Below are 14496 nucleotides of genomic sequence, written 5' to 3' on the forward strand. Positions count from 1 at the left end.
GGGATGGTGACTCCAGCACTGCCCTGGGCAGCCTGTTCCAATGCCCCACAGCCCTTTGGGGAAGAAATTGTTCCCCACATCCAACCTCAACCTCCCCTGGCGCAACTTGAGGCCGTTTCCTCTGCTCCTGGCGCTTGTTCCTGGGGAGCAGAGCCCGACCCCCCTGGCTCCAAGCTCCTTTCAGGCAGTTCAGAGATCAGAAGGTCTCCCCTCAGCTCCTGTTCTCCAGCTGAACCCCCCAGGTCCCTCAGCCGCTCCGCAGCACACCTGTGCTCCAGAAATGTGTGTTAGTTAAGGCTCACGAACACAAATCACCCCTCCTTGAAACCTGCCCAGCCCCATCCCGCTCGCCCTCCATGCCGCTCCCCTCACAGCGCTTCCCGCGCTAACATGGCGGCGGGGGCCGGACCGGCCACACTCAAGATGGCCGCCGCACCACGCTGGTGCCCTTCCAGCCATGCCACACTCAACATGGCCACCTTGATGGACGCGGCTGACGACCAATCAGCGTGCGAGAAGGAGCGAGGGGCGGGCGGATCGCGCCTAGCAGGGTGTGTAGCACAGTATTGGATGCGCCGCGCGGTCGTTGCCACGTCGCGCCGCTCCGTGTGAGACAGCGGGGACAACGTGTCCCCCGGTGTCACCCGCCCCCTCCGCTACGACACCGTGGCCCTGCGGGCAGCGAGGGTTGTCTAAAAGAGTCTCGTTCCCCCCCGCGAGAGGCTCGGAACGCGGGGCGGGACGCAGCGAGGGGACGCCGGGAGCGACGGACGCGGCGCCGGGCGGAGCGATGAACGCGGCGCTGCCGAAGGTACCGGCGCTGGGGACACCGGGGAGGGACGCGGAGGGGGAGCACTGGCTCTGAGTTAGTGCCCTGGGTCACCTACCGTGGTGTATCTGCGACAGAGACCTCCCCCCCCAGGGACCCAGGGGTCACCCCAGCGACACAGGGTCCGTCACAGCCCCCCCAGCTCTGTCACTGCCCCTGGGGACCAGCAGGTCTTTGGTCCTCCCTGTCACTCTTTAATTTGTAATTACCCGCCTGCCCCAGGGGACACGATGCGGGTCCTGCCTGGTGGGGTTGTGGTGACAGTAAAGATCTTTGTATATATATACATATATATATACATATATATATATATACACACACACATATATATATAAAAATATATATATATACACATATATATATATAAAATATATATACACATATATACACACACACACACATATATATATATATTTGGTGACAGTAAAGCTCTTTTATATATATATATATATATGGTGATAGTAAAGCTCTTATATATATTCTTTTTAATATTTTATATGTTTTTTTAAATTTATTTTAAAACATTTTTAATATCTTTTATATTATTTATTTATACTATACTATGCCATGCCATGCCATGCCATGCCATACCATACCATACCATACCATACCATACCATACCATACTATACTATATTATACTATTATTTATACTATACTTAGGGACATGGGTTAGTGCCAGGGTTGTGTTATAATTGGACTTGATGATCTTGGGAGGCTTTTCCACCCAAAATGATTCTCTGATTCTTTGCCCCACAAGCTGTTTTTCCCTCCGTACACACGGAGCTGGAACAAGCACGAGGGGTTGATCCCTACAGATCATGGGGGATCTCCCACCCTAGCTTGTTGGATCCCGGAGCAAAGTGAGGGAGTGCATGAGAGGTCACCGCACTCATCATTATCCTCCTGCTTCATCCCTCTGAGTTGTGGCAATATTCTGGAGGGACTGGGTTATTGGCGTGTTCTGAGGGTCTTGGATGTTGTTTCCATGCTGTATTTTGAGAAGCGATGGTGAAAACTCTCTGAATATTTGCGTTTTGACCGTGGTGGCTCATTGCAGGCGCTGTGCTTGAAGAAGGGAGCGTTGCTGAAGCAGGTGTTGGCGCTCAGCAGGTGAGTCTGACATCAAACCCGGTGAAGAAAACACACTATAGGGCGTTAAAAACCCTTGGACGCTTCTACTGAGAGTCTCAGAGCACTTATGTGGCAGAAAAAGTACGGTTTGCCAAGGGAAATCTTTTAGTGGTGGAGGGAGGCTCAGCTGAAAGGGCTGTGGGGTATGGAGGACAAAGAGTTTCTTTGCTAACAGGATTAACTTGTGTCTGAGGAACTTGGGCTGTGAGCTTTTGCTCAAGGAGATGTGTTTTATTTCCATAGGTGGCTGAAATCAGGGCTTTTAACAATGATCTTGTTTCCTACAGAGCAGCAACACCCAGAGAAAACCGTCTGTGCGCTGCAGGTAAGGCCTCTTAATAACCCAACGCAAGGCCAAAACATTGTTTACCCAAAATAAATATCGCATTTCAGCATTTACGTCTCTTTTACATTTTTTTTAGCCAATTTTGGTCTGGTTAAATAACATTAGCAGGTACTTTTCCTCTTCTATACCTTTTTTCCTAACCCTTACTTCAGTTTCTCTGCTCTTGGTTGAAGTGACAGCAGCCAGATGCCATTCACTATATTAATGTCTAGGAAATGACTTTCACAGCCCTGTGAGGTCCCACTTCAAAATTTATTGAGCTGGTGGAGTCCACTGTCGCAATTTAAAATCAAATTTGGTTTTGATGCGGAGGCAAAGCGTATCCGAGTGCCTTAGATCCTTGGTGTTCCGTTTCTCTTTGCTGTTCTGAGCTCTGTTTATTAAAATGAGGATTACTGAGGGTTTCATTTTACCCTGGAGAAGGAAGTATAAATAAAACGTTGACGCCGTTTTGATTTGGCTTCCGAGCACATGAATATTTGAACAGAGTTGGATTTTAAGCTAAACGGGGCTCAGATCCATCGTAGTAGCATCACTGCTGTCGCGTGAGAGGAGACAGATGTAACATTTCATCAGCATCCTCCCCATCCACTGGTGCTGACAAGTCTGTCTTTGCTTGAGAATTCACCTGGGAGTGAATTAAATGAGTCATTTTTAATCTCTCCCTCCCTTATTCGCCTCTCGCCGTAACCAACTGTGAATTATAACATTCTGGCTGTGGTGCTGAGGACAAATTCCCGCCCCCCATGTGGATTTGGGGCTCTCAATGGCACCTGTGGATGTTTGTTTAGAGAAGGGCCGTGTTTTGTTCAGCTGGAAACGCGTTTCCTCTGCTTTAATTTTAAGGTGACGTGCTCGTGAGTTGCCACAGACACTACAAATCCCGTCCTACGCACGGCATTGGGAGGTTCAAATACCTGCTCCCGAAGGAGGTAGGAATAACAATTTCAGCTGGCCCATCTTCTTACAGTTCGGTTTAAACATGGGTATTATTAATTCCAAGGCTGATGAATCATATTAAAAAGAATACTGATATACATGTGTTACATCATATGAAATACTCACTCAAAACACCGCAGAAATTATTTTGTCTGGTATATTCTTGTTAATGGGGGGTAAGAATCTCTTCTCGATGCTGAATTTAACACCTCAGCTTCAGATTATTGCGTAGTATTGTGAGGAGGGCTTCTCTGCATTTCAACATTTTGCATTTAAATGCTTTACATTCCCTCAAATTTGGAAAGATGACAATTTTGGTGGAAGGAAGAAACAATAATTCACCTAGACAGCTGCCTCAAAGGCAGGAATTAAAATAAAACCCAGTTTGTTTTCTGCTCCTGGGTTTCTCCTGGAAGGAATTAATCACGGTGCGCATGTATTTTCTGTGTGAATCCTGCGGTGCTGCCATCCAAGACCCGAACTGCTCTACTCGAGAACATCTGTTACGATAATGTCATCGCAGTTTTGTGATCGAGGACAGCGAGCACAGATGGGCTGATGTGTTCCATGTAGTTCAGCAAAACCTTTGTCAGAGGAGAGAACCTTTGTGTAGTCTAAACTGAGGGAGTGCGGTCTGGACGATCAGGTAGTGAGGTGACTGTGAACTGGCTGAAGGGAAGAAGCCAGAGAGTCGTGGTCAATGGGGCAGAGTCCAGTTGAGGCCTGGATCTAGTGCAGTGCCTCAGGGGCAGTGCTGGGGCCGCTGTTATTCAATATGTTCATCAATGATTTGGACGAGGGAATAGAGTGACTGTCAGCAAGTTTGCTGGTGACACCAAGCTGGGAGGAGTGGCTGACACGCCAGAGGCTGTGCTGCCATCAGAGACCTGGACAGGCTGGAGAGTTGGGCGGGGAAAAATGTAATGAACTAGAACAAGGGCAAGTGTAGAGTCTTGGATCTGGGCAGGAACAACCCCAGGTTCCAGTGTAAGTTGGGGAAGGAGCTGTTGGAGAGCAGTGTAGGGGAAAGGGACCTGGGGGTCCTGGGGACAGCAGGGTGAGCATGAGCCAGCACTGGGCCCTTGTGGCCAGGAAGCCAATGGTACCTGGGGTGGGTTAGAAGGGGGTGGTCAGTAGGTCAGAGAGGTTCTCCTGCCCCTCTGCTCTGCCCTGGGGAGACCACACCTGGAATCTTGTGTCCAGTTGTGGCCCCTCAGTTCCAGCAGGACAGGGAACTGCTGGAGAGAGTCCAGCGCAGCCACCAAGATGCTGAAGGGAGTGGAGCATCTCCCGTGTGAGGAAAGGCTGAGGGAGCTGGGGCTCTGGAGCTGGACAAGAGGACACTGAGGGGGGACTCATTCATGTTTACAGATATCTAAAGGGTGAGTGTCAGGAGGATGGAGCCAGGCTCTTCTTGGTGACAACCAGTGACAGGACAAGGGGTAATGGGTACAAACTGGAACACAGGACGTTCCACTTTAATTTGAGAAGCAACTTGTTCGTGGTGAGGGTGGCAGAGCCTGGCCCAGGCTGCCCAGGGGGGTTGTGGAGTCTCCTTCTGTGCAGACATTCCAACTCACCTGGACACCTTCCTGTGTAACCTCATCTGGGTGTTCCTGCTCCATGGGGGGATTGCACTGGATGAGCTTTCCAGGGCCCTTCCAACCCCTGACATTCTGGGATTCTGTCTCCTGTGCAGGCACGAGTTAATGTTTGGTTTTTTTTATTTCCAGCTTTATCCAAAACCAGATATTTTTTCTTTCTTTCTGTTTTTAAAAAAATTACAGGTTCCAAAGAGGAAGAAGGATAAAGTACAGATGAAAGAGATAAATGTTGGGACCGAACACGAGTATGGAGATCTCAACATCCAGATGACTTCCTATGATATGTGTCTGGTGGAACATTTTGCTCAATATGTGCATAGACTCTGCAACCGGCTCTCCATCAGAGTGAATGAAAGGTATGAGGAACATCATAAGATCATAGAATAATTTGCTTGGAAGAGACCCTTGAGATCGTTGCCCTTTCCAGGAAGAAATTGTTCCTAAGATCCAACGTGTAAATAAGTGTAAAGCTGCCTGCTGTTCTCTTTTTGTGTGTCTGCAGGGTTTGGGATGCTTTATTCGGATAAGGAAGGCTGAAATTGAGTTGTTCAGGCACTGAACAATTTCAAGTGGCCTCAAGTTGCGCCAGGGGAGGTTGAGGTTGGATGTGGGGAACAATTTCTTCCCCAAAGGGCTGTGGGGCATTGGAACAGGCTGCCCAGGGCAGTGCTGGAGTCACCATCCCTGGAGGGGTTGAAAATACACATAGGTGAGGTTATCAGGGACATGGGGCAGTGCCAGGGGTGGGGGAACAGTTGGACTTGATGATCTTCAGCGTCTTTTCCAACCAAAATGGTTTTATGATTCTTTGACTGAACAGATCTCAAGGGGAAAAAAAAGTGCCATTACTTTTAATTCCTCTGAGAAAAAAACACTTAAGCCTGTGGGTGCTGAGCTCAGGAACTTAAGTCTTGCTGCCTTTATATGCTGTTTTTTCTTTATAACGTTTTACCCAGGCTCTTTGTGTGTATATTGCAGAGTAAGCAATGGTAGTGAATATACAAACTAGAAGGAGCTTGGGGAACCCCTGAAGCCTGTGCGAGGAGAATATTATTGCTGCAGAAGCACTAAGGGAGTAAAAACACTTAGTGCTGATTATCTGAAATGTGTGTCTTTACCTGTGTGGCTGAGTTTAAACGCTGGTTCCTCCTCACACCAATTAAACCTGTCAAGAGTAATTGTCTTTGTGTTCATTTACTTCGATGAACTGTCAGCTGTAGATCAGCTACTTGTAGCATCTCCGTGATGTTTCTTGCACCAAACAGCACTAAAACCTGACCCATCCGTGACTGACAGGTGTTTGTTATAAGCAGGATACCTGGTGACAATAAGAAATTACAAATTCTATCAGCAGCAACGCGCTAGAAAGTAAATTCAGAGAAATCCCACAGTCTGAGGCTATTGGTGCCACTTTCAGCCTTAGGTGTTATTACCTGTGTCATGCTTGTACCCTCTAAGGTTGGACTTGGTGCACAGAGTTCAATATGTGCAGAAAGAAATCATTTACCCTTAAACAGCAAAATCTGTAGGGTAAAACATGGGTGGTAGGATGTAGCCTGTTGTTACTGATGCCATGGAAATGGAGTAACTGTAACCAGAGAGCAAAATCTGACCCGCTGCCTCGTTATTAAATTCACTGTAAATTCCTGATACATTCGCTGTAAATTCCTGAGAAGATCACTGTAAATTTCTGAAATAAATTCACCATAAATTCTTGATAAATTCACCATAAATTCCTGATCAATTCCCAGCGGTGAATGCAATATCCTTGCAGTGGTGCGTTGCGGCAGTGGTTTTTAGCTCCGTTCCCAATTAAAATAGATAGACTATTAAAAAGTAAGTCAGAATTGTCGCTTTAAAGCTCTCCTTCAAATATAAAGTTAAAAGTTCTCTTCTCAAGCTGGTGTTTGGAGCTGAATTTGCTGGTAATAGCACTGCAAGCTTCCCCCTTATCTCCTTCCAGTAAAACACCCGGCTTCTGCCCGCGCTTGATTTGCGAGATACATTGTTTGCATAATTAATTTCTCATTAAAAGTTAATCTTCCTGCCACATTCCCTGCTGCTGGAGGTCGATTCGTTCCTGTAAAGCAGCGCAAATCTGTCCTCCCCCATGCTAACTGTGTGGTTCCTGCAGCTACGCCATGCCTACCAAAACCGACGAGGTGCTGTTCTTGGAGGAGCGAGGTTCCAAAATGCAGCTGGACGCGGTTCTCACCACCCACCAGAGGGTTGTCCAGGTACGAGCTGGTGTTTGCTGATAACGCCACCGCTCTTGTGGCAGCCTCTCTGTGCTCAGAGCTCTCAAACCCTCTTAAAAACCAGGCGTTAAGTCTCTTTAAAGGCGTAAATTTGAAGCGCCAAGAGTCTAATTCACGATTTCCCAGAATCCCAGAATGTCAGGGCTTGAAGGAACCTGGAAAGCTCATCCAGTGCAATCCCCCCATGGAGCAGGAACACCCAGATGAGGTTACACAGGAAGGTGTCCAGGCGGGTTGGAATGTCTGCAGAGAAGGAGACTCCACAACCCCCCTGGGCAGCCTGGGCCAGGCTCTGACACCCTCACCGGGAACAAGTTTCCCCTCATACTTAAGTGGAACCTCTTGTGTTCCAGTTTGTGCCCATTGCCTCTTCTCCTACCATTGGTTGTCACCAGAAGAGCCTGGCTCCATCCTCCTGACACTCACCCTTTCCATATTGATCCCCATGAATGAGTCCCCCCTCAGTGTCCTCTTGTCCAGCTCCAGAGCCCCAGCTCCCTCAGCCTTTCCTCACACGGGAGATGCTCCACTCCCTGCAGCATCTTGGTGGCTGCGCTGGACTCTCTCCAGCAGTTCCCTGTCCTGCTGGAACTGAGGGGCCACAACTGGACACAAGATTCCAGGTGTGGTCTCCCCAGGGCAGAGCAGAGGGACACGAGAACCTCTCTGACCTACTGACCACCCCCTGTTAACCCACCCCAGGTACCATTGGCTTCCTGGCCACAAGGGCCCAGTGCTGGCTCATGGTCACCCTGCTGTCCCCAGGACCCCCAGGTCCCTTTCCCCTACACTGCTCTCCAACAGCTCGTTCCCCAACTTACACTGGAACCTGGGGTTGTTCCTGCCCAGATCCAAGACTCTACACTTGCCCTTGTTCTAGTTCATTACATTTCTCCCCGCCCAACTCTCAGCCTGTCCAGGTCTCTGATGGCAGCACAGCCTCTGGCGTGTCAGCCACTCCTCCCAGCTTGGTGTCGCCAGCAAACGTGCTGAGAGTCACTTTGTTCCCTCATCCAAGTCATTGATGAATATATTGAATAACAGCGGCCCCAGCACTGCCCCTGAGGCACTGCACTAGATCCAGGCCTCAACTGGACTCTGCCCCATTGACCACGACTCTCTGGCTTCTTCCCTTCAGCCAGTTCACAGTCACCTCACTCCCCGATCATCCAGACCGCACTCCCTCAGTTCAGCTGTGAGGATGCTGTGGGACACTGTGTCCAATGCCTCACTCAAGTCAAGGTAGATCATGTCCACCGCTCTGCCATCATCCATCCCTCTTGTTATGTCCTCATAAAAGTCACTGAGGTTGGTCAAGCACGACTTCCCCTTGGTGAAGCCATGTTGACTGCCCCTAATGACCCTCTGATCCCTGATATGCCTTGAGATGGCACCAAAGATAAGTCGTTCCATCAGTTTCCCAGGGATGGAGGTGAGGCTGGCTGGTCTAGATTTACCCCAGTCCTCCTTCTTGCCTCCTTTCTTGCTGAAAGTTGTTCGCAAAGTTGCAGGCAGAAGAAGAGTTTCTGCATTCTATATTATTAAGATTTATTATCTATTTTATGCAGAATAATTGATACAAAGGGTGGAAAAATCATGTGTAAGGATGAAAGATTTGGCAAACTTGATGAAATTTTAAAATAGTATTAGCCAGCTTCAAAAGTGGAGGTAAATATTAATAGCTACTTCTCTCAGTGACTTTTTCCTAGTTTATAGTATGTTGCCTTGCTAAACCCGTGATGGATTACATTTTAAGTCTAGAATTAGACTTTTCCCACTGGAGAAAGCTGATGTGCGGTTAAGGCCGAGGATGCAGGTTTGCTGTGGCAGCTTTTGTGTTGAAGTCTCTCCTAAATTAGCATCTTTATGTGCAGGAGGCCATGCAAGTAGGGATGAGAAGCACAATATTCATAGAGAAGAGCCAAAATAAGAGTTTGGGGATGTGCTGTATGTGAGAAGTGTGGGGATGAAGCAGAGAGCTTGGCTGCCGCAGGCTTGGACCAAACCAACGTCTCTTCCCGTGGTTTTAATATAATGAGTCCATTTTGTGCATGATGTTCTGTTTGTTTCTTCTTTCAGATCAGCGGTTTGAGTTCGACGTTCGCTCCGATCCTCCTGGAAGTAATTCAGAGTAATCAGCCTGAAGGGGTCCACCTGTCAGTGGCAGAGGTATCTTGAATTTATACCCATTCCTTTGTGTTTAGGAAGCAGATGTGATATGTGACTTGGTCTGAAAATACAGACCTGGTCCTGCGCCTACTGTTTAGTCTAGACTTAGGGATGCCCGGCACCTCTCATCACTTGGTCTTTCAAAACCCATTACCTCTAATTCTTGATGAACGTTTTGTTTTCCCCTTATCCTCCTATAATTAGTCGCAGATTCCCTGCGACCCTTCCCCACCAGGAACTTCACGGAGTGGTTGGTAGCAAAGCTGAGACTGGGAACCCAAATGTTGTGCCCAGTTTGGGTGGAATTTGCTCTGGGAGATGTTCAGCTTGTTTTCTATAGAAAGACCCAATAGTTTTCTCAGCACTTAGAGCTTGAGGACAGAACCCTGGTTGCTAGTGGACCCAGCATAAGGACATATTTAAACTTCTGTTGTGTTACATTCAGACAAAACAGTCACAGGAGGTGCTTTTTATTCGAGGACTAAAGGACTTTTGTGGCTGGAAAGGGAAGGCAGCACAATGAATTCAAACAGGAAAACACAGAATCACACAGAATCACAGGATGAACTGGGTTGGAAAAGACCTCAGAGATCATCCAGTCCAACCCTTGGTCCAACTCCAGCCCATTGAGTAGATCATGGCACTAAGTGCCATGGCCAATCTCAGCTTAAAAACCTCCAGGGCCGGTGAGTCCAGCACCTCCCTGGGCAGCCATTCCAATGCCTGACCACTCTCTCTGCACAGAATTGCTTTCTAATCTCCAGCCTCAATTTCCCCTGGCAGAGTTGAAGCCCATGGCCCCTTGTCCTATTGCTGATGCCTGGGAGAAGAGCCCAATCCCCACCTGGCTAGAACTGCCCTTCAGGTAGTTCTAGAGAGTGATGAGTGACACAGTTGGCTTCTTTGAAGAACGTTTAGTTATCTCCAGCTCTGCAAACCAGAAGGAATAGGGGAGAAGGGCTCTTGAGTCCAGTAATAATCTGGTTTGCTCACAGTCCTGTGTCTGCCTTAGGGCCCTTATTTTTTTCTTTTTAATTTTTGCTGGTGGCTTTGTCTCTGGAGGGAGAACGGTGACACTATTGTGCCATGGAGAGGAGCCACAGCAATGATGCGAGGCTGGAACAGCTCTGCTGGGGGACGGGCTGAGAGAGTTGGGGTGTTCAGCTGGAGAACAGAAGCTCCAAGGAGACCTTAGTGTGGCCTTTCCGGACTTAAAAGGGGCCAAGAAGAAAGATGGGGACAGATTTTGAGCAGGGCCTGTTGTGACAGGACAAGGGGTGATGGTTTTAAACTAAAGGAGGGAGATTCAGGTTGGACATGAGGAAGAAATTGTTGCCCTGAGGGTGGTGAGAGCCTGGCCCAGGTTGGCCAGAGAGATGGTGGATGAACCATCCCTGGAGACATCCCAGGCCAGGCTGGACGGGGCTCTGAGCACCCTGAGCTGGTGAAGATGTCCCTGCTCATGGCAGGGGGGCACTGGGGTGCTGGAAACATCCCTTAACCCAAACCATTCTATGATTCTTTGATGCTTGAGCATGATGCCACTGCTCACTCCTCCAAACGCAGTTTGGCGCCCAGGTGAGGAGGCACCGACGAGGCCGAATTTCAGAGCATCCCCTTGCTGTTACCACACTCCCTTGCCGCCAGAATCTTCCACTCTCAATGATTTCCCCCCAAAGCTGCTCCTGTGCGAGGCTGGATATAAGATAAGAGGCTTAGAGCTCTCCCACCAGCTTCCAGGTGGAGCTGCCTATGAGTTCTAACCCTGCAGTGACTTCCCACTCCCCACCTTCATTTAAGTCTTGTATTTTTCCACTTCTCAGCAATTCTCTTAGGGAGAAGGTTTGCCTTCCTCTTGATTTCAAAAAGTGCTCCAGAGGTGATACCGATTTGCTTATTTTCCTTCCTTTTCCCTCCCTCCCCAGCACACCGAAGCTCATTTCAAGAGCCGATTAAAATCCCGGCCAGAACTTGAAGAGCTGCTGGCGCAGATGAACTGAGACGAGGACGAAACGCTCCATCCGCTTCAAAACCGACTCCGGGACAGCGAAGCCACTCGAGCCTCCACAATGCAACTTCACCGCACTGATAATTTGGCGATCTGCAAGAAATCCGCACTGTTGTCAAGCAGTTTGTCTTAATAAAGAGGTGTGTTTATATCCAAGTGATCTGTGCTCACTGAAGTGGGTGCAGGATAGAACGTGGGTTTATTTTTCCCAGTTCTGACCTTTTCCTTTCTTTTTTCCTGCCTGTTTGGCTTTTGGTATTTGAGGATTTCTGAAGGTTTCAGTCTGCAGAAATCTCTGCAAGTGAATGATACTTCACTGCAGTAATTTGATGTGGAAGTGACCCATCAGCTGGAGGCCGCAGCAGCACGTTACTCTCATAAAACCGCTTAAACCGGAGCTTTGCCAACACAAATGGAGCCTCAGAGCCCTGGGAAGGTTGGGGATAATCACCCCCAAGCAGCTCAACTCCTGTTTGATGGAAAAAAGCCTCAGAGGTGGCAAAATTTCTCCTTAATTTCTGATAAACCTCCCCCCTGGATCCCCAAAATCAACCCGGTTTTTACAACAGCCATTTTGCTGGTTTCATCTAAGACAGACCCCATTCTGCTGGGTCGAACGGGTTGCAGTGCTGGGTTCATTCCCTCCAATCTTCACTATTTCAGATTCTAAGATCGAGCTGCTTTTATTTTGCGCCGGAGCTGACATGATACTTGGTTGAAATGCATTAGAACCAAATTTAGCCCTTGTGTTGATGGACGCTACAAGGAGGTTTTTCCGGCCCCAAAACCAGTTTGTTTGCTTTCCCATTCTAGGCACCAGCTCTTTAGAAGAGGGAAAGTAACTCACTAGCATCCTCCCCAGGATGGGTTGCTAGGAGGTTGTATTCAGCTGAGCATTTCTCCTCACCAGAGCCTTTTTTCCCCACATACCTGATGCTCCTGGAGCTTCCCAGGAGGTTAATCCCCTCCAAAATACCATCCTGTGCAACATGAGGTTATCGCTGCTGGAAAAGCTCTGGAATCATAGAATAATTTGGGTTGAAGGACCTTCCAAGCTTATCCAGTGCCACCCCTGCCATGAGCAGGGACATCTGCACCAGCTCAGGTTGCTCAGAGCCCCGTCCAGCCTGGCCTGGGATGTCTCCAGGGATGGTTCATCCACCACCTCTCTGGCCAACCTGGGACAGGCTCTCACCACCCTCAGGGCAACAATTCCTTATATCTATGCCAAATCTCCCTCCTTTAGTTTCAAACCATCACCCCTTGTCCTATCCCAACAGGTCCTGCCCAAAAGTCCGTCCCCATCTTTCTTCTCAGCCCCTTTTAAGTCCAGAAAGGCTTCAATAAGGTTGAAATCCACAGCAGGGATGTTACACCCACGCTGTGAATGCTCCAAATCTGGGACATTTTGGGCTGGAATCTCCCACACAACCCCACAGGGATCCCTTCTGAGCTCCCGGTTATCCCCAGCAGCACAAAGACACTCGAGCCAGGATAACAAACCACCAGATTTAATTTCCCAACAGCGCAGCGTGGATTATTAAAAATCATATCACGGAAAACGGGTCAAGCAGCGCAGCGGCACCAATGGTGGTGTCCCCGTGGATTTCAGTCGCCGGCGGGCTCGTGGCGGGCGGGGGGCGGCTGGCGGGGCCGCTGGTGCCGCTCCATGCACTGGCCGAAGGCGCGGAGCTGGGCCTGGCAGCGGCGCCAATCCTGCCGCTCCGCCATGCAGTCCTGCAGCGCGCGGTGCTGCGCCAGGCAGCCCGTCCGCCCGATCATGGCGTCCACGGGGTCCTCGTCTTCATCTTCCTCCAGCGACCGGGGGTTCCTGGCGTGGCCGGGTCTCGCCATCGCTGGGCTGGGTGGGCGTCAGGGTGTTGTCACCCCCCGGAGAGCCCTGCTTGGGTCAATGATCCTGTTTTTGGGGGCACGCACCAAAGTGCCTCGCACCCCCGTACCTCCGTGGGTGCCCACGTGTGTTCCACATGCTCCAGCACCCCACCATGGAGCCCCCGAATTCCCATGGGTACACAGCACCCTCAATGCACCTTACCCCACCCATAGGTGCCCCCATATGTGCCCCAAAGGAGCTCAGCACCCCCCAAGCAGCCCCTGGCCCCCCATGAGTACCCAGCACCCCCACGCACCTTATACAACCCCCCAGTAGGTGTCCAGCACCCCCACACAACTTACTCCCACCCATAGGTGCCCCCATATGCTCCATGCACCCCAAAGGAGCTCAGCACCCCCCAAGCAGCCCCTGGCCCCCCATGAGTACCCAGCACCCCCACGCACCTTATACAACCCCCCAGTAGGTGCCCAGCACCCCCATGCACCTTACCCCACCCATAGGTGCCCAGCACCCTCCATGCACCTTTACCTCACCCATGGGTGCCCCCATATGTTTCATACACCCCAGGAGGTGCACAGCACCCCCTAAGCAGCCTCCAACCCACCATGAGTACCCAGCACCCCCATGCACCTTATACCCCCCCATAGGTGTCCAGCACCCCCCACACAACTTACTCCCACCCACAGGTGCCCCCATATGCTCCATGCACCCCAATGGAGCTCAGCACCCCCCAAGCAGCCCCAAAAACCCAGAAGTGCCCAGCACCCCTCATGCACCTTCACCCCCTGCGCATGGGTGCTCAGCACCCCCCATGCACCTTAATCCCACCCATAGGTGCCCAGCACCCCTCCATATACCGTACCCCCCACCCATGGGTGCTCAGCACCCTCCATGTCACTGTGAGTGTCCCATATGCTCCCTGCACCCCAGGAGAAGCTCAGCACCCCACATGCAGCCCCCAGCCCCCCATGCGTGCCCAGCACCCCTATGCACCTTAATCCCACCCATAGGTCCCCAGCACCCCCACAAGCACCTTATACCCACCCATGGGTGTCCAGCAATCCCCTACAGTTTCACCCCCACCCATAGGTCCTCAGTAGCACTCACGCACCTTACCCTCACATGTTTCATGCACTCCAGGAGGAGCTCAGCACCCCCCAGAGCCCCCCTAAACCTTATCCCCACCCATGGGTACCCAGCACCCTCCATACCCACTCCCGCAGACCAGCCCCCCCATACCTGCCCAACAACACAGCGCGGCCCCTTTAAGGTTGGCGTCGCGGAGAGCACTACCGGGGAGGGGCGTGGCCTCGGGAGCGCTCTCTGATTGGAGGACGCCTTCCCCTTCCGCTTCC

At 50.4% G+C, this 14496-nt stretch overlaps 2 protein-coding genes across 3 annotated transcripts; one reads left to right on the forward strand and one right to left on the reverse strand.

The window, feature by feature from the left end:
- Positions 1-544: 544 nt before the first annotated feature.
- MRPL48 (mitochondrial ribosomal protein L48) lies at positions 545-11442 on the forward strand. Its single transcript, XM_080363925.1, has 8 exons — positions 545-811; positions 1889-1941; positions 2250-2287; positions 3155-3240; positions 5035-5207; positions 6986-7088; positions 9189-9278; positions 11204-11442. The coding sequence occupies exons 1-8, from the start codon at positions 791-793 to the stop codon at positions 11276-11278; spliced, it is 639 nt and encodes a 212-aa protein (XP_080220051.1). The 5' UTR covers positions 545-790; the 3' UTR covers positions 11279-11442.
- A 1334-nt stretch (positions 11443-12776) lies between these two features.
- Positions 12777-14452, reverse strand: COA4 (cytochrome c oxidase assembly factor 4 homolog). Of its 2 annotated transcripts, none has more exons than XM_080351092.1 (2): positions 14381-14452; positions 12777-13186 (listed from the first exon to the last, which is right to left on the reverse strand). In XM_080351092.1, the coding sequence occupies exon 2, from the start codon at positions 13138-13140 to the stop codon at positions 12895-12897; it is 246 nt and encodes an 81-aa protein (XP_080207218.1). In that variant the 5' UTR covers positions 13141-13186; positions 14381-14452; the 3' UTR covers positions 12777-12894. The 2 variants fall into 2 exon arrangements, with proteins under 2 accessions (XP_080207218.1, XP_080207219.1); XM_080351093.1 differs by having other exon boundaries at positions 12777-13189; positions 14381-14446.
- Between the last annotated feature and the right edge of the window lie 44 nt (positions 14453-14496).

Source organism: Nesoenas mayeri, assembly GCF_963082525.1.
Source record: "Nesoenas mayeri genome assembly, chromosome: 1".
NCBI classification, from domain to species: Eukaryota; Metazoa; Chordata; class Aves; order Columbiformes; family Columbidae; genus Nesoenas; species Nesoenas mayeri.